We start from the raw sequence: 25,307 nt of genomic DNA, 5'->3' as shown, positions 1-25,307 counted from the left end.
TTCCCTGCCCAAGGGGGAGGAGTGAGGGATGGCTTAGACACCACAGTTACTGGGAAAGGCTCTCCATAAAAAGAGAAGCAAGGGACAGAGCCTCTTGGGAAGCCACTGGGTCAGAGGAAGGCTGAGGTGCCCACCGCATCTGCCTGCAGGGAGCTCGCCCATCCCGTGTGCTTCGTACTCCCAGCTGTGTGGCTCAGTGGTTGAGTGTTGACCATTGACCTATGAACCAGGAGGTCACGGTTCAATCTCTGCTCAGGGCTCAGGGCTCAGGGCACATGCCTGGGTTACACGCTTGATCCCCAGTGTGGGGCGTGCAGGAGGCAGCCGATCCATGATTCTCTCATTGATGTGTCTTATCTCTCTCTCCCTTCCTCTGAAATTGATAAAAATATATTAAAAGACAAACAACAACAAAAGACAGCGGAGTGTTGACTGGTGCCTCTGTCACAACCACAGGTTTGACTCCTGGGCAGGCATGGCCCTGGCCCGGGCCAGTCGCATTCAGGACAAGCTGAACTCCAACGAGCTAAAGAGCGACTGGCCCATCTGGAAGCACGCCACGCCTGTCCTCAGTAGCTTCCGCCGCGCCCTGGAGATCGACAGCTCCAACCTGTCCCTGTGGATCGAGTACGGCACCATGTCCTACGCCCTGCACGCCTTCGCCTCGCGCCAGCTGAAGCAGTGGCGGGGCGACCTGCCCTCCGAGCTCGTGCAGCAGGTGAGGGGCCCGGAGGCGCTGCTCCAGACCCACCGGCTCCCAGGCAGTGAGCAGGGGTGGGGCTGGGATCTGCCCTCTTATAAGCACCCCAAGCCTGGGAAGCATGGGAGCGAGGGTGGGCAGTCCTGTTGCACCCGAGGGCTGGACATCCTCTGGAGCCTTGGTGAGAGGATTAATCAGCCAAGAAGGCAGCGGCGTCCTACGGGCCAGGCCTGAGCTGTCGTGCCGGTTCTGTGCGCTAAGGCCAGTCTGGCCTCGGGGTCTCGTTGCAGATGGAGGGCCGGCGGGACAGCATGCTGGAGACCGCCAGGCACTGCTTCCTGTCGGCGGCGCGCTGCGAGGGGGACGGGGACGAGGAGGAGTGGCTCATTCACTACATGCTGGGCAAGGTGGCCGAGAAGCAGCAGCAGCCGCCCACTGTCTACCTGCTGCACTACCGGCAGGCCGGCCACTATCTGCATGAGGAGGCCGCCCGCTACCCCAAGAAGATCCACTACCACAACCCGCCGGAGCTGGCTATGGAGGCCCTGGAGGTGACGCTGTGCCAGCCCGGGGCGGGGAAGCAGGGCCAGGGCGGGCTGGTCTTTCCCCGGGCACGGGGCCTGCGGTCCCAGTGACGCCCTGCTGCCCGGCGGAGCCCTGTGTTTACACCTTCTTGCAGTTAAACGGAAGCAGCCTTTCTGCTTGCTCTCGGGGTGTGCCATCCTTGCCGGGAGCGGGAGCTATTTGTTCTCGTCTCCTCGTTAGCACATGCGGGTTCCGAGGGCTTGGCCAATGGCGCTAGTGCAGGCACCACCCCTGCGGCTGGCAGGCATCAGGGAGCGGGCACCTGTGCTCCAGGTGCAGAGGAGACAGCCTGCCTAGGCAGGATGGAGCCAGGGGAGTGGCCGGTTCTCTTAACCTCAGGTTTGGGGTCTCCCACTGCCCCCCAAGAGCAGAGAGCATGTTTGCTGCTCGGTGCTGCTGTGTTTTCTGGGCCATTTCACATGATGCTCACGCAGTCCTGCGCGGTGGATGGGTGGCCGTGACCAGCATATTCTGTAGGGAGGAGGCTAGGACATGGGTGTGGATCCACATTACTTGGCCTGACCCAGGACTCCCCACTTTCCAAGGCCCAGAGCCTGGGTCCCCCCCTTCCATCTCCCCTCGCCCTCCTCACCTCCCCACAGTGTGTACAGGCCCAGCTTCTGGGAATTTGGGGCAGAGCCACTTGCTTATGCCTTTTCATGTCTTTTCCGGTTACAAAGTAACATAGACCTTGCCCTGGCCGGTGTAGCTTAGTTGGGCGGGCACGGAAGGTGGCAGGTTTGATTCCCAGTCAGGGCACATGCCCAGTTTTCAGGTTCAATCCTGATTGGTTCTCGTTCTCTGCGCCTCCCCTCCCCACCAATACCAGTGAAAAACATCCCCCTGAGTAAGGATTTTAAAAGATAAAATTAACACATATTCTTGGTTCAAGAACATATATAAGAATCAAACAGTTGAGAAGTGTTCAAAACGAACAGTTGAAGTCCCCCATGATTCAGTCCCCCCACCCAGCATACCTGTGTCCAGTGTGGGCATGCCTGCCTCTCTGGATGCTCTTCTTATTGACAATGGAGACATCATACTCAGCACCGTGCCTCTCTCACTGGACACCATGCAGTGGGAGGCATGTGGCTCCCTTCCCTGTCCTGTGCCCTCAGTCTGGCTGGGCATCCACGTATTTGCCTGGCCCTTTCTTCCTGGGTTTGGCCTCTCTCCCACTTAGTCCATGACGAGTCAGTCAGGGTGTAGCTGTGGACACGCGCCAGGGAGCACACACTGTGGACACGTGTCAGGGAGCACACACTGAGCACAGTTGTCCCTGGCACGGTGAGAGGTTCGGGCGCCGCTGCCTGTGTGGTGGGAGATCACATACACCTACAGCTGGCCCTGCACACACTCAGGTCCCCAGCCGCCAGCTGACCCAGGAGCAACATGGGTTCGAGCTGCACGGCTCAACTGAGGAAGATCCACGTATGCGTCTCTCTGCCCAGTCAGCACGGATGGTTCAAGGGTCAGCTTATTTCCAAGGGTCATTTAACATTTGCCCCAAAAGGTTGTACCGATCTATGAACTTCCATGTTTTTCATCAGCTTAGCTGGTATCCTCTCTTAAAATTTGATAATCTTGTGAGCAAGCAAAACTTCTCATTTAAAAAATTTGCCTTTTTACAATGCTCCATGCTGAGTGGCTTCGAGCCGCTGGGTCCCACTTCCTGTGTGGCTGACTGGCCTGGGGATCGACCTGAGCCCCTGGGGGGCTGCTCACGTCTGAGTGTACCCCTTAGGTGTACTTCCGGCTCCACGCCTCCGTCCTGAAGCTCCTGGGGAAGCCCGAGCTGGGGGTTGGCGCCGAGGTCCTGCTCAGCTTCATGAAGGAGGCTGCCGAAGGGCCCTTCGCCAGGGGCGAGGAGAAGAACACGCCCAAAGCATCAGAAAAGTGAGTGGCACCTCCTCCAGCCGCTCGTCATGGCCGGGGCGCGCCGAGCAGGGCTGCCACAGAGGCCAGAGCTCTTGGAGCTTGGGCAGGGCTCAGCTGAGTCCACAGGGGCCAGCGCCAGGCCCTGGCCTCGAGCACAGGCTAACGGGGATGGACGCACACGTGGCAGGTCACATCGGGGGACGCAGGATGCCCCAAAGTTAGACATATTTTTTAGTCACAAAGGGCTCCCAATTTAGTGATGTTATCTTTTGTTTCTCTTCTTTTTCAAAAAGTTTAAAAGTAATACAAATGACACATGAATATATTCTAGTTATAGAAAACTCGGACAGTTTATAAGCATATAGACAAACCCTTCTCCTCCCCAGAGTTAATCACTCTTCACTGTCCAGCTTCTCAAGCCGTTTTCTGTGCATGTGCACACTTTCACATACAAGTACAATCTTGTATGTACTTGTATGTGAAAGTGCTTCTCTGATGAAAACGAATACTGTGGGTGTTTTGTTTTTGTTTTTTTAAATCAATCTTTATTGTTCATATTATTATTAATACAAAGGTTCCTCATTTCTTCCCCCCTCCACCAGGTTCCCACCCCACCCTCAGCCCCCTCCCCACCTCCCATTGTCCTCATCCATGGGTGCACAGTTTATGTTCAGTCTCTTCCCTCATCCACCACTCCCCCTTTCCCCTCCCATATTGCCGGCTCTACTACAATCAACAGCTAATATTGTTCATCAGGTTTTTCAATCTCCTTTTTGTTGTTGTTTTTTATTAATAAACTTTTACACTTCTAAGAATAAATTTTAAAATCTGATAATTAAAAAAATTTTTTTTTCTGCCCTGGGAATTGAGAAGCAAACTTGTTTACATGTAAACTTGCCCTTAGGCTATCAAAAGGTATAGCCATTCAAGTGTAAATGGACACATTGTTTAAAGATAGGTGCTGGTTGGAATTGGATTACCTGTTCTGGGTGGGAAGGGCTTGTCTTCCCCTTTCTCCATTAAAATTAAGGTGTTAGCTTTAAAACCTCTTTTTGGCAAGAGACCTTAAACTTTCAGAACTTTAAATTTTTCAGGTAGTAAATCAGTTACTTAGCATTTTCTCAAATCAATAATACCTCCACATGCCCAGGGATACACTTCACACAAAAGACATTTCCAAATAGATCAACCAACCTCATCCAGGCCCCACACAAGGCACTCACAGATCAACACCCCAGCGCTATACTAACTCAACACATCCAGATCTAAGCCTTCATCACTTGATTCAGCAGACCCTCAAGTTCCCGCAAAAGTTTCCAGCCACGTCTGAGAGGCAGCCCTGGGGCGGGGGCAGGCGAGGAGTGAGCTGTTTCGGGCCTGGCTTCTCCGGGCCTGGCCTCTGTTGCTCTGGTCCGTTCCACAACCAGCTGATCCGGGTTTGGCCACTGCCGCTCCCGGCCTGGCTGCTGTGGGGGTGTTTTTCTAGAGTCTTCTTTTCCCTGACAGTGGGCCTGGGACCCATCCACAGATAGTGCCCGCCTCCTCATTCTTTCTGTGAAATCACATGACAGCTTCCTAGCAGCTGCCGGTGGCCGGTGGCTGCCCTGGGCGAGGCAGGGATGCCCTTGTTTCCGTGGCCATGGCGACATGACAGGTGTCGGCAGCTCTGCTCAGCGGGGTTGCAGCGACGTCCCAGGCACGAGAGCAGGTGTCCTCTCACTGCCCTGGCCGGGGGTTAGTCCCGGCTTCAGCATCGCTCAGAAGGACCTGTCATGGTGTGGGGGGCGCTGGGTGGGCCTTGTCCAGTCTTCCAGTCTCTGGGGCCTGGAGACTGGAGGACTGGACGACATGGCTGGGCTCTGCAGACAGCCGCCTGCAGAGCCCAGCCATGTCGGGGGATTGGACCTGAGCGGGGCCACTCATTTGGGGCCTGGAAGACCAACCAGAGGTCTGGGGTGTGCTGGGGAGCTGGGCCCCGGGAAGGGTGGCTTGGGGACTCGACAGCTGGGAGGGGCCTTGTCCAGCCTTGCTCATGTCCTTAGTGCCATGTGGAGCTTCTGACCTGCTCCCTCTGCCCCACAGGGAGAAGGCCTGCCTGGTGGACGAGGACTCCCGCTCTTCAGCTGGGACACTGCCGGGCCCCGGAGCCTCCCTTCCCTCCTCCTCTGGCCCAGGTCTGACATCCCCACCTTACACAGCCACTCCGATTGACCACGATTACGTCAAATGTAAAAAACCCCATCAGCAGGCGACGCCGGACGGTACAGTCCCTGTTCTCCCTACTGCCAGCCCAGGCGGCACGCCAGTCGGGGGCGGGAGCTTTGGGCGATGAGTCGCTTTGTCTCGGTGAGGGGGGTGCTGGGTCTGGGGTGACACGGGCAATGTTGTGGCTGTTCATTAACCTCATGGACTCACGGTGATTCTGTGCTTCGAGACGTGCCCAGGGTCGCCACCTGCCAGCTCGCCCACTGGGAGCCGGGGGGATGAGGGGGGCTAACGCTCCGTGCCTGCCTCTCGGAGCTTGCATTCTCCCCCCTGCAAATTGGGGGCCTGGAAGGCAGTTGGGGGGCTTGCTGTCAGTCTGCGGGCTGCCTAGCATGGCTCCTGTGCAGTCGGCTGCACTATTATGGCATGCCCTTCTGGCGGCCATGGGCAGGCTGACTGTCGGCACCCCTGGGAATCTAGACAGGTTGGGGGGTCTCAGCTGGGACCACACAAGGCCATCCATGTGGGGTGGGGCAGGTGGCGACTGTCCAACCACATTCCTTACTAACATCTGGAGGCTCGCATGTGCCCTCGCAGCTCGACTTCATGCTCTCACGTGTCAAGGATAAGCTGGGGACGGGGTATTGGCCAGAGTGAGCCAAACTGGCAGACGCAGAGGGCCTTTAGAGCAGAGCCCGTGGAGGAGGTGGCAGTGCTGATGGCACCATCTCCCTGGGGCTGTGGGATGGGCCTCGCTCTGCCTTCCCCAGGGCATCGAGGAACGGGTGGAAAGCAGGCTTAGAGAAGAGCTGGCGGAGAGGGGCCAGGGGACAGGTGACCTGAGGGGCAGGGAAGCCTGCAAGCGTCCCTCCGGGGCTCAGGTGGGCCCAGGTGAGTGTGGAGAGAGGCTGCAGACCCCAGTGTGCTGGTGGCTGTCACCTCCCTCTCGTCTCTGCTCCTCCAGGCTGCCCCCTGAGACATTCCCAAGCGCGGTCCTTGTCCCTCCCGTCCCGGGTTCGTTCTCCCAGCGCTTCCCGTCGCTTCAGCACCTGTGGGTCTTAGGAGGGAGGGCTGCCCTCACCTGGCCCCAGCCTGGACTGTGCCCTCCTCAGCCCTCAGGCTCGAGCCAAATGCAGGGAGCAGGATTGTGCTGGGCTCTGTCCGCAGAGCTGGGGGTCCCTCTCTGGTGTGGGCACCCGGGGAGAGCAGAGGACGAGGCAGGACTGCCACAGGCGGGGGCTGTGGTGCCCCCGGCACCGCCTCAGCATCCCATGTCGGCGCACACGTGCCGGAGCTGTGGTGAGCGCCTGGCTGCCAGTGTGAGGGCATTGGTTGTGGGTGTTTGCAGAGGGAGCCGTGCACAGGTGTTGCCAATAATTGTGAAAAGGTGGTTCCTGTCAGTGAGATGGAGCCACTGAGACGCCATGGCCACTGTGCTCAGCCCAGCCCGTGTGCCAGGAAGCCCTGCGCGGGCTCTTAGGAGGGGAGGCCAGGAGGAGCAGTGATGCAGGCCTGTGGCTGGTGCAGCTGCAAGTCCCAGAGGCCGGGCTGGTCTCTTGGTGGGGCGGGAAGCTCCTGAGAAAGCCATGCTTAGCCAGGACCCGGGTGTTTCCTATGAGGGCGGGCAGCAGGGACCAGGCAGGGTCAGAGGAGTCGGGGCGGGAGGGGCTGCTGTCCATGGTTTCGGGGTGCCCATTTATGGCATGAACAGAGGCTGCCCTGACCCAGTTACAGGGCTGCCTAGCGTGGCTCCTGTGTGGTCAGCTGCACTGGATGGCATGTCCTGCGGTCATGCTGTGGGCTAGGTGGGCCTTCTGGGAGAGCCAGAGCCTGTGCCACCCCCATGCGACATTCATCCTCACGTGCCATGTGTCACCGTCTGTGTCGTGTCCTGTGTGCCCACGCCCGCTGCTCGCCCACCTCCTCCGTCAGCATTGCCCGTGCTGCCCCTAACCCGCCCACACTCTGTCTCAAGGCTTTGTCTGTGCCTGCACGGTCACGGCTCGCTTCAGGGGACAGTGCAGACCGCATGCTCCGCCCTCAGTCTGGCTCCCTGCTCCCCTTGACACGCCCGCACACCTGCTGGCCTGTGATCTGTTCAATGTGCTTGGCTTCTGCCCCGGCCATCTCCCCGCTCTGGGCGGATTCAGGGCACCTGTGGCCTCCACTTGCCCGCCCGCCCTCCTGCCTGGTGCCCGCAGGTGTCTCAGTCCTGTGTTCCCATTGCTTCGCTCTTTCCTGCTTTAAAGAAACAGCAAAGGCAGCAGACTCCAAGATCCCAGCTCCCTCTGTAAGGACCGTGTGCAGTACAGATGGTGCGCAGTCGCCCAGGTGCTAGAGGAGAAGCCCCGAGGGCAGTCAACGCCAGAGGGCAGGCTGCCTGGTCCCTGCTCCAGTCCAGGAGGCAGGAGGCTGTGTCCATGGGCAGACCCCTCAAAGTTGAGGGGACTCCGAGTGCAGCTCAGTTCGTCTTGTGTGTCCCCCTCCCAGTGGAACTGGCGTGGGGCAGGGAGAGAGGCTGTCGGAGGGCGGAGCCAGTGACCTCATTCGTTCTCCTTCATTCTTCCCCAGTGGCGAGAGTGTCCGCCTGTGCACCGAAGGGTCGCAGGTTCGATTCCCGGTCAAGGGAATGTACCTGGGTTGCAGGTTTGAGCCCCACTCCAGTCGGGGCACAGATGTGTGTGTTTCTGTCCCCCACCCCTTCCACTCTCTCTAAAAAAATAAATAAATAAATAAAATCAATGAAAAAATATTCTTAGGTGAGGATTACCCAAAATAAAAACCCTGTTCAGGCCACAGCCGGTCACGGAGATGATCGAGTGTGGGTTTTCCCCTCTGTTCCCAGGTCCCGTGCTCACTTAGTCGTGCTCTTCGGCGGTGGCCGTTGCTGTGGGTGGAATGGTCCCGGGGAGCAGGCCCGGAAGCCCAGGGCACCCATTGGCGCCCGCCCCTCGGTGTGGCTGCTGCCTTTGCCGCGCTCGGTGCTGGGAGGCTCACTGACAGCAGCAGCGCGAGGCCGTTAGCCGTTGGGAGTCAATATCCGCTTGCTTCCCCAGTCCCTGATTCCGTAACGCTCGCACCGGATCCCTCCAGATTAGCAGCTCTTCAGGCCCAGGGCCCAGCCGCTGTGCGTGCCTGCGCTCGTTGGGCAGCGTGCCAGCGCTCATGCTCTCAGCCGGGCTGCTGCCTGGCTGCTTGCCCGCAACCGTGCAGTGCCTCCACCTGGCGCCGTGCTGTTGCGGGGCCGCCCCGCCCGATGCCCAGCCGACTCCTTAGCTTTACGGCCATCGCTCCTGTCACGTGCCCGGCACCCGGGCCCTGTGGGATTCCCTGTGTGTCAGGGGCAGAGGCAGAGGCAGGGAGGAGTGACAAACGTGTTAAACAGTGTCAGGTGGAGCCTGCAGCAGCCCAGGGGCAGGTCTGGGGTTGGAGGCAGGTGTGGACCTGCTGGTGCTGAGCTCTGCAGGGACCTACATGGCCTCTGGGGCCAAGGTCTCTGCCCCTGGCCCTCCCTCCCACACAGAACGGGCGGCACTGCCTCTGGGAGGCTGACCTCCCACTGGGGACTGGTGGGACTCCCGGGGCTGCAGGCCTTCCTGCAATCCCGTCATGCTTACGGAGCTTGGGGTCTGGCCTTACTGAATGTGAGGCAGAGGGGTCCCAGCTGGCCTTCTGTTAGTGTTCACTGCCGTCAGGCCCTGTTCTGTGCACTTCATGTGGATTAACCTGTTAGTCCTCAGACAGCCCTGGGAAGGGGGCACTTGTTCCCAGTTACTCACATGAGGGACTGGACGAGGGGAGAGGGGCATCGTGCAGGCTCCCCGTCAGCTGCAGAGCAGCCGGCCTCCCGGAGTCCGGCTTTGACCTGTTGAGCCGGCTTTGCATTTTGTTGCCAGTCTTGCCCTCAGCTTCCCATTCCTCTGATGTGATTTCATGCTTAACGTGGGAGCTGGTTTGTGGGATGTTTTAGGTTCCATTCCCGCCTTCTCCTGCCCATGTCCCTGCCCCTCTGTCTGCAGTTGGTGCTTGTCCTGTCATTCACCCTCAGTAGCAGGAGGGCAGGTGGGGCTTGGTCCAGCCGCAGACTTAGGCAGGCTGTGCCCTGCGTGGGGGTGGAGGGTCAGTGACTCGTTCCTCCCTCAGGCCGGCTCTCCTCTTCTTCCGCTGCAGGGTCCCCTGTCCCGAGGCACAGGTGTGCCCCCCACTGGCCCCTGGCTTTCTCCTTAGGGAGAGAGGCCAGCCAGGCTGCAGGCCTCCAGGCAGTGGCCACTCCTCTCTGCTGGCCTGTGCCCAGCACGCTTGCCAGGAGCACCTGTGCGGCCTGAGGAGGGAGCCAGCAAGAAGGCGCCGCCTCCCTGCCCCTGCGGCTCCCGGCACCTGTGCTCTTGCGCCAGATGGTGCTTGGCCTTGAGCGCTGGCTAACCGTGTTTGCTGAGTTCTAATACTCAGTTGTTGGTGCCCATGATATGGAGGCGGTGGCCGCCTCACAGGTCCTGCTCTGCGTCCCCCCGCCCCCTCCCCGCTCAGCAGCATCACCCTGGAAGCCGGGAACCAGTGAGGGGAGTGTTTATCCCACAGAAGCGATAATAGCTGCAAACGAGGGCTTTTCCCGCCTCCAGGAGCCGCTTGTTAAACATTGGCCAGATGCCTTGCTGGGGGCACCCCCAGGAGGGACCATGGAGAGGGGCCTTTGGTGAGGGCTCGGCTATAGGGCATCGGCTCGGCAGGAGCAGCGGCTGTGCTCAGGCCGGTCCAGCCCGCAGGGCAGGCACAGCCTCTGGCAGGGCGGCCCCTCCTGTGGGCCGCGGTAGTTTCATGCTGCCGCCTCCCTCCCTCTCTCCCCAGAGCGCAGCCAGGACAGCACGGCCGTGGCCCTCTCGGACTCCAGCTCCACACAGGAGTTCTTCAACGAGCCGCCCAGCTTGCCGGAGGGCGCCCGGAAACCCTGTGCTGAAAAGCGGCCACCTGTTCCCAGTTCCCAAGCAGGACCAGCCGGCAGAGACCTTCCGGGGGCCCCGGAGGAAAGAGGTGTGGCGCCTTCTCTCGGGGTCGGGTTGCTGGGGTGTCCTCGCCAGGGATACCTTTGCACTGATTTTCAGAGAGAGAGTGGGATGGAGGAGGAGAGACGGAGGGAAGCATCTGCCATGTCCCCCGCAGGGGTGCCCTATTTTTCTTCTCGCTAAATGTTTCTTTAAAACGTCTTTGGGTTGTAAATGTCACAAATGTGGGGTTTTAGTCTGAATCACATCAGATCTTTGGGAAAAGAAAGTCTCCCTTTATTTGTGGGGAGTAGGGCTGACTTACCCAGGGGTATGCCCAGCTCCTTTGGGGTCCCCAAGTCCCTTTTGGGGACTTGTGCGCAGAGCACCATAGCCAGCTTGCTGGGAGAGGAATGCAGTCCAGGAACCCGGTGCTGCTTCTGGAGGCCGGGACTGGTCAGCCAGCCAAGGGCTGTGAAAGCTTTCCCGCTCTGGCCTGGCCAGACAGGTGCTTGTCAAATAGCAACCACCACCACCAGACCCCTGTGTGGGGGTCTGTGCCAGGCACGGTTTTAACTCCTAACCACGCTGCTGACTCCCATGTTATAGGCGAGGAGCCGGGACTCAGCCTGGGTGGGAATTTGCCCAGGGTTGGTCTGCACCTGTAACTTCTACCCGGTGCTGCCTCTCCAGGCAGGTGATGGGCAGGGGAGGTTGATTATCGGCACAGGCCTGGCTCGGAGCATCCAGCTTCCGGAGCTGTATGGGGGTGTGGCAGGGGCCTGAGCCATTAGCACTGGGAAAGCCTCAGTGCACAGGACAGGTAGGGTCAGTACCAGCCTGCTCCTCCTGCCTCCTCCAGGCAGTCTGTGCCGGGCCTGGGGGCCGGGGGCCAACTCTCCCTTGATACTTGCTCCCACTGCCTTCTATCCCTTCCTGCCCACCAGACAGCCTTCTGCAGCCCTGCTGCCCGGCACCTGCTCCCGAGCTGCCTCCCTCCCCCGGGAGCAGGCCTGGGAGCCCCGGTGCTGAGCTTGTGCTCACACACAGCCGCCGCCGCCGCCTGGATCTGGGTGCGGGGTCTGTGGGCTGCAGCGCTGCGTGGGGAGCAGGTGCAGCCTTTGGGTGCCTCTCCCGCTGTTGCGTTATGCAGCGGTGGCAGCCACTCCGCCCTGTGGGCTGCTTCCATGCGCACCTGCACAGAGCCCAGCCCCATCCTTCTCAGGCCCCTCTGTGTGCCAGCTGGGTGCCCTGTCTCAGGAGCGGAGCCGAGCTGCCCCTCCTCGAGGGCCCCCGCCGGGGGGGATGGACCCCTCGGGGCAGAGCCTGACGCTGAGGGCCTGTCTGTTCCCTTGTCACTAGGGAGACCCGAGGAGTCCTTGGAGAGCACAGAAGGCTTCCGAGCCACGGAGCAGGGCGGCCAGAAGCCTGCCGCAGACCCCCCGGCCGCTGCCTGCGTCCCTGCCAAGGCCTCCGCATCGGCTCCCACCCTGTGGGACGGCAGGAAGAGAGGGGACGCCCCCGGGGAGCCCGCAGGCTTCCCGCAGGGGCTGCCGGCCGGGGCCGAGGAGCAGCGCCAGTTCCTCACGGAGCAGTGCATCGCGGCCTTCCGCCTGTGCCTCAGCCGCTTCCCGCAGCACTACAAGAGCCTGTACCGGCTGGCCTTCCTCTACACGCACAGCAAGACCCACCGCGTGAGTGTGGCTCGAAGCGGGGGAGCAGGCGAAGGCAGAGAGCTGCTGACGGGCCTGGAGGCCTGGCTGGGGGATGGGAGAAGCAAGTGCAGGGATGGCCGCTCCAGGTGCTGGTGGGGAGGCCGGGACCGGCCACAGGTGAGGGTGCTTGTGGGTGGAGGAGAAGGGCCCCGAGGCTCATCTCTGACTTGAGGATCTGGGTCATGCCTCACACTCCGCTGCCAGGTCCCTCGTCGCCCCCAGCAGGCTTGGGTGCAGCTTCCAGGGGCGGAGGCCTCCCTCCTCTCGGCCTGGCCTTGTTGCCCTGGGCCAGTGTCTTCCAGCTGCGGCAGGGCCTTTCAGCGCGGCCGCGGCCGGCCTGGGGCTCAGCGGCCCCAGATCTGCGCCGCCTCTGCTGCCGCCGCCCGGCTCTCCGGGAGGCGGTGATGCAGCACTTCTCCCAGCGCCAGGCTCAGCCCCTAAGCTCCCGCGGGCCTCCCGCCTGGCACTCCGTTTGTGGAGGGGTTGGTGCGGTGCGCATTCTCTCTCTCACTTCCCCGGAGGCCCTGTGGGGACGGTGCCCGTCACGGTCTCCGCCCCCTGTTCGAGGGGCAGATTACAAACGTGCACCTGAGCCCTAGCTGGTGTGGCTCAGTCAGCCTGTGACTGGAGGGTCCTGGGTTCAATTCTGATCAAGGGCATGGACCTCGGGGCCTGAGGCCCACGGCCATGCTGCTGTGGGATGAAGCCCTTTGGCTAGTGCCAAGCTGTCACCGGAGGGGACCGGTGCTCATTTTCCAGGAGATTGAGGGAGCGAGATGAGGAAGAGGTAGGTCAGCCTCCCCTGGTCACAGGCCTGTCCTTCCCTGGACCCCGTGTTTAGGGTGTGCCTTCCTGCAGCCTGCCCTTTCTGTACACAGAGGGGCCCCACCACGAGGGCCGCATGCCCGGCCCCGTGCGGAAGCCTGGGCTGCTGCTGCAGGTCCCTGCCAGCTCTGTGGTTTGCAAAGAGAAAACTCAGTATTTTCTCAGCTTGGGAATCTCAGCTATGCATTCAGTCTGGTGGCCACATGGTTTGAAGGTTCGGTTGTGCCTCTGGGGCCAGAAGAGATGTGCCTTCCTGACCACTGTGCACAGGGAGAGTGCTTCCAGCGTGGGCCTGGGCTGAGTGCTCTGCCGGCCGCAGCCATGACAAATCCGTGGCAGCTTGGACGGAAGAGTGAAGTGACCACCAGCTCACTGTCCCGCCACCAGAACGCGGCAGAACCACTGGTGTCCTGTGTCCCCTCCAGCGTGGTTCTGCGTGTTTCTCTGCTCGCTCACTCGCTCTGCAGCTGGCTGGCAGCGACAGTGTGGGAGCCGTGGGAGGTGCTGGGACGCAGAGGGAATCCTCCTGTTGGCCGGGTGTGCTGGCCCATGGGGAGATGTGTGCAAGCAGGGCCTCCGAGTGGCTGCTGGGGGCGGGGGTGGGGGCGGGGTAGACAGACTGGGTCACTCGGGAAAGGCAGACTCGTGCTCCCGGTTCCCAGCCCAGGGCTCTCCAGCTGTCTCTCCTCCTACAGCTTTGCTTGCACCCCCCGCCCCCCAAGGCCCCCTTGGGCCTCCTCTGCACGCTGTCCTCTCGGCCTGTGGGCCTGGCATTCCTGCAAGCTCCAGCTCTGTTCCCTTCCTTCCGACCTTTCCGGGAAGATCCGCCTCATCTCTCTGTGGACCTCATCCTGGCCTGGCCGTGAGGAGCCATCAGGAGGGAAGTCAGACCAAGGCCTGTCCTCCTGGGGCTGACAGGCAGCAGGAGCAGACAGCAGAGCTGCCGGCCAGTCAGTGGGAGAGGCTGTTTAAGATGGCTGGGGCGGGGGGATGGGAGGGGAATCTTGGTGCCAATTGACTCAGAGGCGGGGGTGGGGTGGGGTGGGGCAGAGGCAGGTGTGGCTAGGGGCTGACAGACCGGAAGGAACTGGGGGGGGGGGGGTCGTCTGCAGTGCAGAAGGGGTGCCCCTGCCTCTGGTGAGGAACCCCTCCCCGGCCTGCCCTTCTCAGCGCATTTCGCACGCTCTGCCTGTCAGAGGGTCCCGGGAGGTCCGTGCCACACTCTGGCTGCCGTGTTCCTCTCATCCCAGAGGTGGTGGTGAGCCAGAGGCGCTGGGCAGGGGTCAGAGCTGCCATGGGCAGTCCCCTGGTGGCCGGCTCTGGGCCAGGCACACAGATTGGTACAACGATTCGCCCACCCTGTGGGGCAGGGGAAGCACCCACGTCTCAGTCCCTCTGCCTGGCTCCCCCTTCCTGGCTCCGAGGCCGTGGGCTTGCTCGGGAGCCTGTCTGAGCCTCCGTTCCCAAACCCCCTCGTGGAAAGGACGGCTCCATGGACGACCGACGAGCTAGAGCTCTCTCAGCCCACGTGGCCCGGAGCCTCGCCTCCCTGCTCCGGGCCCTGTGCTCTGGGCAGCATGCGGGTTAGCCGCCCGCCTCACCCCCAGCCTGGTCTTTGCCAGCTCCCCTCTGGGCCTCAGACGCAAAGGCTGACTGGACACTCTGTGCCTTCGCTATCGACCGGCTCTCCCCCGGCGGCCTCAGGCCAGGCGCACGCTCCCTGCGGGGTGCCAGCCTGTCTGCGGGAGGCTAATTGCCGCCCTGCTTGGGTTGGAGGCCAGTGCTGCTTGCGCTCTCCCCAGGGGCCTGGCTCTCAGGTCTGAGAGCCCTGGGCCCCGCCTGCTGCCTCCCTCAGCTCCTTACTGCGCTGCGTGCCCCCCAGCAGGAAGGCTCTGCCGGCTTTATTGTTTGGGATTCTTAAGAACATGATGGCCACGGCAGAGGTGCTCCTTCAAACCTTGTTCCCCCATAGAGCCCCCCAAAGACTGCTGCTCCTTCAAGGGGTTACCCGGATACTTCCCACAAGGCCCCAACACGCCCCAGAAGAGGTGTGGGGGTCATAGCTCTGGCCTGCGCCTGGGCCTCCTGTGTGGGCGGGGAGCACCCATTGCCCTCAGCAGCCTTGGGCTGGTGTCTCCCCAGCACGCCAGGGAGCCGGGTTTGCGCTTCTGTCTAAAGTCATGACCAAAGGAACTATTTCCCAGGTTCCGCCTGGCCCCGCGGGAGTGGCTTGCAGGCTGAGAAGGGGAGGGGCTCACAGTAGGTGGGACACGGGGTGGGGGGTGCGGACTGGCCCAGTGCAGGGGCACCTGCTGGGGGTGGAGGGGAGGACTGGCTGGCTGGGGATGGAGCCGGGTGGGGGCTGTGGAAAAACCGTTCGGCATTGTGCAGGCCTGGGCTCAGGCTCCACTCTGCCCCGCAGGCTCCCTGCAGCCAGCTCTGTCCTGAGTGCGTGAAATGGACATGCAGGCGCTCGGAGCCAGCCCTGGCTCCGACCAGTGGAGGGAGGTGGCCCACCGGTGGGTGTGGGAAGGGCTGCTTTCCGGTTCAGTGAGAAGGCCAGACCATCAAGTTCTCCCTGCTGCACTCTGCCCCCCGGCACCACTGAGGCCAGCACACTCTTCTCGCCCAGACGGCCACCATTGCCCAGAAAGCACGGGCCTGGGCACTTGGACAGAACCCTTCCCGGAAGCTCACAGGCCCTGGCCCCTTTGGGCTAGTGGGGGTCTCCCCGCAGAAAGTGGGCACTGGGCCCTTGCGTTACAGGTCGGCCAGGGTGCGGGCCCTCCTTGGGCAGTCTGAGGCCACCTCTCCTGTCAGCTGCGCTGGGCAGGATCTCGGTCCCGGAACCTGCTCCCAGCAGGTGCCCAGGCCGGCAGCCCGGCTGAGCTCCGGGAGCCGCCGGGTCGATGTCGGCGGAGCTGCTGCTCCGGCTGCGTTGCCAGTGCAGCCTCCCTTCCCGTGGGTGCCCTGAGCTGCCCACACACTCACTTCCAACCTACTTTTTGTCTCCCCAGAACCTCCAGTGGGCCCGCGACGTGTTGCTAGGCAGCAGTATCCCGTGGCAACAGCTGCAGCACATGCCGGCACAGGGGCTCTTCTGTGAGAGGAACAAGACCAATTTCTTCAACGTGAGTACTTGGCCTGTGGGTTCCAGGCTGCTCGCTGCCTTGCTTTCCACAGGGCGTGCGCACGGACCCTGGGGGCACTCCCGGGACCGCGGGTCTGTGGCTCCCTCAGGGCAGGCACGGTGGTGCAGCAGAGTGCGCCAGGCTCAGGCGTGGGGCCGTGCTTGCTGAGGGGCTCCTGGCACGTTGCTGCCCGCTGCGGGCACCGGTCTGCTTGTCATGGAGAGGCATGCGCGAGCTCGGGGTGTGCTCCGGAGCGGGCAGCGAGTGGGGAGGGCTCCCCGCCCACGGCCCTGCTTCCTCCCGGGCAGCCCTGGGCCCTGCGCCAGTCCCCAGGGGCTCTGACGGAAGGACTGAGGCTGCTGCTGCTTACAAACAAGTGGCGAGTGGCTGGGCTTCCAGGGCCTTCCAGCCCTCACACCCTCTGCAGAGGGAACCCACCACTGGGCAGGACGGGCCCTGCACCAAGGCCTGTGTCTCCCATCCCCGAGGCCCTGGGACCTGCGTCCCTTCCTCGTTCTCTCTGTCCTGCAGACAGATGGCACTGCATTCTGCTCCGCCGAGTCCCCCCGCCCCCCTCAGCACAGCCAGCTCCTGCTGGGATAGCTCTGGCAAGTCCAGGGCCCGCTGAGCGGTGGTTCTCCTGTGCCCTCCCGGGCTCCTTGTTGCACGTAGAGAGGTGAAGAGCGGGTGACGTGGACAGGAGCCGGGAGGCAATGGCCGAGGCTGGTGCTGGAAGCGGATGGACAGTGAGGGCCCCCCTGAGAGCGGCGGTGGGTGTCGGGGTCGATGGCCTTCCTCTCCCAGGCTGTGAGCCTCTTGCGGCCAGCTGGGGGCGCTGGAGCTGGGAGCCCCGCGCCTGCCAGCCCTCTAAGCAACCCCTGTCCTGGGCCACCCACAGGGCCCGCCTTGGTGTTACTCCCTGAGAGGCTGGCCCAGGCGAGGGGCCCCTCCTGTTTCCAGTGACACAGTCCGACACTTGCTGAGCAGGCGCCTGCTCTGCTCTTCTGGCGCCGTGTCCTCCTCAGAGGGATTGCGTGAGTGGCGAGCTGTTCTTTGTTTTCTGATGTGTGTGTAATCAGCCGCATTTGTCATGCAGCTTTAAAAATTGCGTGTGTGTATGTGGGGGAGGAGGGTGTTTTTGGGCAACTTGCTTTTTCCTCTGACACGAAGTCTTGGACTTTACTGTGAGAAGTAGAGGCTGGCCCACTCTCTGCGTCGCTACCCTGCATTGCGTTGTGCGTGGGGTGAGCACTTACGTGGGCCTGCCTTTGTGCACACACAGGCTGCAGTGGCCTCCCTCCGCGAGTGCCACGTGGGGTCCCAGCGTTCCTCCCGGAGTCCTGGCCGGCCTGCCCGGCGCGAAGGAGGTGCTGTGAGCTCTGGTGGATGGTTCCCTTCACGCCTTCTCCCTTAGCAGGTGGCCCCAAGCATGCTCTGGCCCAGCCAGCGTGGCCTACGCAGGGCCCAGGCTGGGGCTGGGAGGCTCAGCAGAGCCCGCATGCATGGCCCCTCGTGCAGGACGCTCTGGGCATTGGGGCGGGGGGAGCAGGGGATGGAGAAGCCTCAAGGAGTCTGGGGGCTGGAGGCAGGGCTCCCACTGGGAGGGTGGGTGCTGTCAGCAAGGACAGGCGAAGAGGAGGAGACCAACTGGGGCCCTCAGAGCTCCCGAGACTGGACAGGCTAAGCCCCTGGGGCGTGCGGGAAGATGCTGGAGGCACCCAAGGGAGGGACTGCCCCGCCCCCTTCTCCTCGCTGTCTCCTCGCAGGTCCGTGCTCTGGCAGCGCTCTGCTCCAGCAGCCCAGCACCTTGCCGAAGGCCCCTGCTCCACCCCCCGTCTCCCAACCTCCCCCTTGGGTCATCTGGTTTTTGCCAAAACAGCCAGAGTAGCCGGTGTTGTTGGTTGAGGTCCTGTGCCCCCCTGCCCAGGGAGTCCTGGCCTGAGCCCAGGGGCCTGTCCCTGCACAGGTCTCAGCATGGGGATGGGCGGATGGGGACAGGGAAGACATGGAGGCTGTGGTTGGCCTGGGGCATGAGGCCCTCTGAGACAGTGCCATCCCTATGGGGAGGCACGGGCCATCTCTTCCTGGGCAGAGGGTCCAGGGAAACAGGCGCCATGTGTCCGTGGAGGCTGAGGCCGGCTCAGCTCTGAGTGCCCAGAGCTCCAGGCTTCCCTGCAGGTGTGGCTGCTCTGGCAGGAGGGCTGTGGAGGGGGGCTGCTCTGGCCAGAGGGAATGTCTCTTCCTCTTGTAGTTGATGCAGAAACGTTCCCATAGCAACCAAGCTAGAGAGGGTGCTTCCTCCTTCCCCAAACGTCTACGTAGTTTAGCAAGTAGGTTTGTCTTGTTTCCACCCAGTCCCCAGCCACTGTGAGGCAGCACAGGGGGCCGAGGCCCGGCCTGCACTGCTTCCTGTTTCCGAGGCTGCGCGGCTGGCAGTGTGGGGCCTGAGTGTGTGTGTGTGTGTGTGTGTCGGGGGGGGGGGGGGATGCTGCCTGCTGCACAGGGCCATCCTGCCTCGAAGCCTCCACAGCCTGCAGCACGGGGAGCAGCCTGAGCAGAGCAAGGCACACCCAGGCAGGTGTGGTCCCCCCGCTAGCTGTCCCCTCTCCTCAGCATCTGTGCCGCCTCCCAGCAGCACATGAGCCCCAAACGGCCGAGGCCTCAGTGAGGTGCCCCTGGCCTGGCCGAGGCCTCAGGGCAGCTCCCTGCCGCTCCCTTGCTCTGAGTCCCCTCACCCTCCTACCCCGGTCGGGACCAGGGAACGGGGTCGGAAGGGCACGGGGCAGCAGAGCCACACCTCTCCTGAAGCTGGTCCCACCACATCCCTGCTCTCCACTTCATGCTGTGGCTGCCTATTCCTAACTAAACCTTTTTTTAAAGGTTTTTTATTATTATTATTATTATTATTATTATCATCATTTTTATTGACTTCAGAGAGGAAGGGAGAGCGAGAGAGAAACATCAGTGATGAGAGAATCATCAATCAGCTGCCTCCTGCAAGCCTCCCACTGGGGATCGAGCCTCAACCCGGGAATCTAATGCTGACCTCCTGGTTCGTAGTTTGGCGCTCAGCCCCTGAGCCATGCCCACGGGGCTGACAGGAGTGGTTTAAGATCTCCAGGCCTGAATAAGCCCCAACACCTCCTGGTACTCAGACTCCATAACCCGAGGGTGGGCAGAGTGTGAAAAAGGCAGAGGAAGTGACACTGGGGGAGGTACCCTCGTGACAGAGCAGGGAGGGGCTTCTGAGCAAGGGAGCATGTGAGCCATCCAGGGGCATGGCTGTGCCATGTGCGTGCGGGGGCAGCTGGCAGAACCCCCACACCTGCCCACATCACGCCATGACACAGATGTACGGGAGGGCCTGGGGGGCAGGGCCTGGGAGTGCTGCCCACCTGCCCTCCTCGGGCTGCCCTACACCCAACAGTTCATTGCATCTTTGAAACCCTCAGAGTGTCGGTGGTGCCATTATCCCTGCCTCACAGACGAGGAAACTGAGGCTTGGGCATGCCCAGTCAGCTCTGGGGCCGGGACCTAGATCCACAGCAGTGTCAGCTTCTAAGACGGGAGCCAGCCTTCGCGCCAACACGGGCACTGGGAACGGCAGAGTGGACAGGCCCCAGAGACGGCCACTGAAGGGCCAGGGCCTGCGGGCTGGTGGGCAGGGCTGTAAGGACGGGGAACATGGGGCGGGAGCCTGGCCTGGTAGGTGCTCAGCTCTGCTCTGGGGCACCAGATCCACTGTCCCAGGTGTCTGCTGGTGTGAGCCCGAGTCTGCGTGTGCCTCGGGGTCCCTGAAGGGCCGCTGCGTCCCCCAGTCCCCCGTGGCCTCTCCTGTGCGCTGTCTCCCATTCCAGCGGACGTTGCTCGGGGCTCGTTGTGGCTGTTCCTCTTCCCCAGGGTGCCCGGGCACCCATGTCCTCTGTGCCGGGACCGCCCTGTGGGCGGTGACTGGCAGGGGCCCATGCCCCTCTCGGTAGGATTTGAACTTTGCAGCAGTGAGGGGCAAGGAAACCCAGTGCCATCACAGTGGGAACAGGACAGAGAGGGAGTTTCCAGTGAGGAGCTGGGGGCTCCGGCCCCAGCAGGAGTGGCGCAGGCGCTATTTTTAGCCTCGCTGAGATGATCTACGGGCCAGTTGCAGAGGCAGAGTAAATAAAGGGATCAGGTCAAGTTCTCCAGGGAAAAAGGCCCAGCCTGTGCGTCGGAAAAGGCTCGCCAATTTGTGTGGCTTCTGACCCTCCCCGAGCGCTCCTTCCATCCGGGCTCTGCCGGCGTCCCTCCTTCCCAGCTCCCAGCGGAGGCCTGGGTTCAGCCTGCAGCGGACCAGGCCTTCCCTCCCCTCCTGTCTCCTCCCTCCCTTTCCCTCCTCTCTCCCCGGGGGCTGGCAGGAGCATAGGCAGGACAAGGCTCCCGGATGCCCAGGCCCCTGCCCTGACAGTCACCGCACAGAACCCTGCCCAAGCCAAGCCAAGCTACCTCATTCACAGCTAGAACTTAACAAAGACACACTGTGAGCGGCCTTTTGGCGGTCATCTGGGCATGTGTCCTCTGGCCCAGAGACTGACCGTGTCCAGATGTGGGTTCACGGTGTGGCCGAGAGGATGCTCAGGCCGAGGGAAGGATGTGCTGAACCCTCAGCATGCACAGTTGCACCATGCAGCCCTGCAAAGGGATGTGGGAACCCCACAGCCTGCACAGCTACTGGGTCACGCAGCCCTACACGGCAGAGCCAGGCCGGGGCCCGCTCCACGCCGGAGTTTGGGGCCGGCCGGGCCTGGCAGTGTTTGTGTACACGGCTCCTCCGGCTCCGGCAGGAGCTGGCTGCCTCACATTCCTGAGGAGAGGGGCCTTCCCAGGGGCCTGCTCTCCCACTGCCCATTACTTTCCAGAAGTTCCCTCTGTGCCTTCCTGAGGCCGCGCCTACCTGCTCAGCGTGACCGTGACCCAGCACTGAGCTGGGTCCTCCTGGGCTCCCCCAGGCCTGTCCAGGGGGCAGCACCCCGGTTCTGAGGGGGCAGGAGAGGCTTCCTCTGGGAGGGGGAGGGGGAAGAGGCATGGCCTCTGAGGCCCTGGGCAGCGGAATAAGCCAGCAGCCACTTAGACCAAGGACCTGAGGGGGGCCAGGAGCCGGGGAGAGGAAAGGGGAGGGCAGTAGCTGTTGAGGTGCAAGACCCGGGGTGGGGGTCAGGCGCCGTGGGTGCCCTCACTGAGGCAGGCGCTGAAAAATGTGCCCTTTGGAAAGGAGAAGGTTGGCAATGCCAGCCTCTGCTCTGTCCACTCGGCCCCATGCGGCTCTCACCCCAGATCCAAGCCCTCCTGTGCCCGCCCAGTGAGGAGAGGCGGTGGCGAGTCCTGGCCACTGAGCCAGGGCCGGAAACACCACTATCCCTTACACTCCCATTGAGTCTCCGAAAACGCTGCCTGGACATCAGCACTGTAGCTTTCCCCACTGGGAGGATTCCGGGTGCGGGAGGTGGCAGGCGTGGGGCATGGAAGGGCACCATGCGCTGCGTCACCTGTCACCACCCCCTTGGCTGTGCCCTTGGAGTTCCCTCCGGTCTCACCTCCCTGGCCGAGGCCTGGGGGTCCTTGTGGCAGGTCGTTGGTGGCCCCAGAGGTCCCAGAGCGGCAGCGTTGGCCGCCTGAGGCTCTCTGTGCCCCGGGCGGATGGGCTCCCGAGGCCAGAAGTGCCCCCCCCCCCCCGGGACCTGACAGAACAGCCCTCCGGCAGGGACGAGTGCTGGGCCCCTTCGGCTCTGGCTGTACCGCTTCCCCCGCCCCCCAGCTCCTGGAGAGGGCGTGTGGCCCCAGAGTCCATGGGGTCCCTGCTCTGCCTCCCACACGCCCTGAGCTCGGCGGCCAGGCCTTCCTTCTGGAGTGGCTTCAGGCTGCGAGCCTGCCTGCCCCTCGTTTTTTCCACTTTTCCTACTTGGAAAGTTTGACCGAGCGGCTTCTGGAAGAGCAGCATGGGGCTGGAAACCCAAACCCGAGCGCTGGGCTCAGGAGCTCCTGCCCGGTTTCCATAGCGATGGGTGTGGGCTCCCTGCTCCACGTGGGTCTCCCACGCTCTGCTTCTCTGCTGGTGTCCTGTCCCCATGCTCACCTCGCCCGCCTGTGGGCAGCATCTGCCAGGCTGCTCCTCACCTCACTGTGGGCCTGCCCAGCTGCCTCCCGCAGGGAGGGAGGGCCGCAGGAGACTGCTGCCCAGGGAGGGAGGACCACAGGAGACGGCTGCCCGGGGAGGGAGGGCCGCAGGAGACGGCTGCCCGGGGAGGGAGGACCGCAGGAGACGGCTGCCCGGGGAGGGAGGACCTCAGGAGACGGCTGCCCAGGGAGGGAGGGCCGCAGGAGACGGCTGCCCGGGGAGGGAGGACCGCAGGAGACGGCTGCCCGGGGAGGGAGGACCGCAGGAGACGGCTGCCCGGGGAGGGAGGGCCGCAGGAGACGGCTGCCCGGGGAGGGAGGGCCGCAGGAGACGGCTGCCCGGGGAGGGAGGACCGCAGGACACGGCTGCCCGGGGAGGGAGGACCGCAGGAGACGGCTGCCCGGGGAGGGAGGACCGCAGGACACGGCTGCCCGGGGAGGGAGGACCGCAGGAGACGGCTGCCCGGGGAGGGAGGACCGCAGGAGACGGCTGCCCGGGGAGGGAGGACCGCAGGAGACGGCTGCCGGGGCCATGGTCTCCGGGACGGACGGGCAGGAAGACCCTCCGGAAGGAGGGGAGGGGCCAGCTCTGGGCTGCACAGAGGCCTGTGGACGAGGGCCCGGCGTGAGCGGCTTTCGGGGCTCAGTGGAGGAGGTGGCGAGATGGGCCCAGGTCCGCAGAGAGGCCTCGGAAGGGAGTGCAGGGATTTCGTTAAGAACAAATTTTGAAATGCTGCCTTCCACACTAACGTTAGAAAGTTAGGGCGTGTCAGAGCAGGCACTTCCCCACGCACCCCGACAGGGTCTGTCCGGGGCAGGAACCTCTGGAGGGAACCTCGGCTTTGCTCCCAGAGAGGGACCCCGGCCCTAAGTCTGAGGCGGGTGCAGGTGCTGGCTCAGGTGCGCTGTGGCTCGGCCAGGCTCTTTGGGAATGGCCCTGCCTCCGATGACACGGGACGTGGCGACTTCCAGGCATTCCTTTCCCTCCCGTAGGCACCGCGGGACGCGGCACACCAGGGACTCACGTGCTGGCCCCGTGCAGCTGAGCGTGGCCTGGGTGTGGCTGTCTCCTGAGGGACAGGGACCCGGCTGTTTCCCTGGGCAGGTCCTTTGCCTGATCCACCCGTGTCCTCACTCAGGGGTCAGACAGGCCAGAGTGGCTGGACGCTGCAGCTCAGAGCGCGTCGGAACAGCCTCTGAGCCACAGCCAGGTGGCCAGGCTGAGGACGCAGTGGTGCCGCTGGGCCCGCGTGCCTGTGCGGAGGGCGTGCTCCCTGGCTAGCACCAGGAAGAGAGGACGCGCTGGTGTGGCACTCCAGCCCGGCAGCTTCCAGCGGGCACTCGGCAGAGAAGCTGCCCCACAGCAGGGAGGCAGGGAGAAGTGGCAAAGGCACGTGGCTCCAAAGTAGCTGGCATCTCAGAGCGCCAAGGCTGAGAATTCAGACCAACTCCCAGAAGCGTTCTGACCATCTGCTATGGTCATCAGCACAGGCCCAGCCCCGGGAGATGGGTTCCACCAGGTGCAGACCAAGGTACCAGTGGCAGGAAGGAGCCAGGAGCGACCTGGGCTCTTGCTGTGATCTGGCCAGTGGGCAAGAGCAGTGCTCAGGGACAGGCTGGGACAGAGGGCCAGGGACACCCAAAGCCCAGGGTTGACCCAGAGTGGCCAAGCTCACAGGTGAGGCCAGCCCCGCCTGCTCACAGGCTCCTGCTGGCCCAGGACGTGGTCAGCGTGGCCTGGCCTCCTGGGTCCCCAGGGCTTGCGGGGACTTCTAACCCCTTGAGCCCTCAGGGTGGCCGAGGTGTCAATCTCTCCTGGGAGCACCTGCATGTCCAGGGGTTCCTGCACAGGCTGCTGACAAGTCCCAGGAGGCTCGGGGCCACCAAGCCTGCACTCTCAGGCACTCTACATGTGTCCCCCACCGCCACCCTGGGGCTCCCAGTGTGTGCAGGTGCTATCCTTGGGGTCAGGGAGCGTGACCTCCCTCTCCTGGGCCTGTCAGCTAGAGACGGAGATGTCCATTTCCTGGCACAAACAGGCTCAGGGTACAGGCATCCTGTGGTGCCAGGAGCAGGGCTGAGGAGGCTGGCTACTGGCAGGAACAGACCTCCCAGTGAGGTGTCCCCAGAGGCTCGGCCCAGCAGGCGCCTGGCACAGCACCCGAGCTCCCTCCATCACCGGCGGCTCCCTCCTGCTGTGACAGCCAAGGCCCAGGACCCTCGCTGTTGCTCTGAGATTGCTGCCCAGGCCCCGGGTGGGAGGGCACGTGCTGGGCTGCCAGGGACCAGCCCCGGAGACCTGGCGCAGGGCTGATCCTAGAACCACACTCAACAGGCCGTTTCCTCCAGGCCCAGGTGTGAGGCACGTTCTCGCCGCCGACTGCCTTCCAGGAAGTGGATACGGTATGAAATGAGGTCATGAACTGTGAATGCAATGTTACGTGTCTGCTTCAGCCTGGGTCAGCCCAGAGGAATGCCAGCTATGGCGCTGTCCGGGCCAGACTGCACTCTGCTGTGGGACTGAACCAGTGCCCGACTCTGCACCCATCCCCACATGTGGGTGAGGAGGGGCTGCTGGGACCGAGTGACATGCGGGTTTAAACTCCTTGCCTGAAGCCCAGCGCCTGGGGAGCTCATGAGACCCCTGCATCCCTTCGCAGCCAGGGCTGGCTGGTCCTCATGCTTGGCGCCTACAGCTGGGTGACCTCTTGGTGCCCAGGCCTGGTTCTCCCAGTACCTGGCAGAGTAGCAGTCCTCCCAGGTGCTGAATGCAACCTCTGGGTCCCAGGGGGAGGGCAGAGGACAGTGCCACACGGACCTGGCTAGAGGGGTAGGTTGGACCTGGGCTGCTATGGACCGGGGGCACCTGGTGAGGGGGCTGGAGCCAGCCTGGGTGGAAGCCAGGTGGAGACAAGCCATCTTGGGAGATGTCGCCTAGAGAAGTGCCACCAGGATGGGAGCCAGGTGGACCGGAAGTCTGGGAGTGGGAGGGAGGAGGGAGCGAGGAGCTTGGGGTGCTGAAAGAGAAACTGGTTTGGGGGCAACCTTTCTCCCTCCAGCCCTGCCCCCGCCTCTGCTGGCCTTCCCTCAGCTGGGCTGGGCTGGAGGAACCACCAGCAGCTGGTGGGCATTCCCCGGAGGA

The 25,307-nt window shown here is 63.0% G+C and overlaps 1 protein-coding gene across 4 annotated transcripts in view; it reads left to right on the top strand.

Annotated features, from left to right (window-relative positions):
* The window catches only part of CABIN1 (calcineurin binding protein 1), a 60,576-nt gene that overhangs the window by 23,197 nt on the left and 12,072 nt on the right, over positions 1-25,307 (top strand). For 3 of the 4 annotated variants that reach the window (XM_045576104.1, XM_045576105.1, XM_045576107.1), the window contains exons 23-29: positions 457-718; positions 991-1,251; positions 3,030-3,181; positions 5,246-5,424; positions 10,214-10,396; positions 11,710-12,041; positions 15,905-16,018. In XM_045576104.1, coding sequence (XP_045432060.1) covers positions 457-718; positions 991-1,251; positions 3,030-3,181; positions 5,246-5,424; positions 10,214-10,396; positions 11,710-12,041; positions 15,905-16,018 — 1,483 coding nt within the window. The remainder of the gene's footprint in view (positions 1-456; positions 719-990; positions 1,252-3,029; positions 3,182-5,245; positions 5,425-10,213; positions 10,397-11,709; positions 12,042-15,904; positions 16,019-25,307) is intronic. The other variant, XM_045576106.1, reaches the window with a different exon arrangement.

Source organism: Pipistrellus kuhlii, unplaced genomic scaffold (assembly GCF_014108245.1).
Source record: "Pipistrellus kuhlii isolate mPipKuh1 unplaced genomic scaffold, mPipKuh1.p scaffold_m20_p_74, whole genome shotgun sequence".
Lineage (NCBI taxonomy): Eukaryota > Metazoa > Chordata > Mammalia > Chiroptera > Vespertilionidae > Pipistrellus > Pipistrellus kuhlii.
This window is presented reverse-complemented; position numbering and strand designations above follow the sequence as displayed.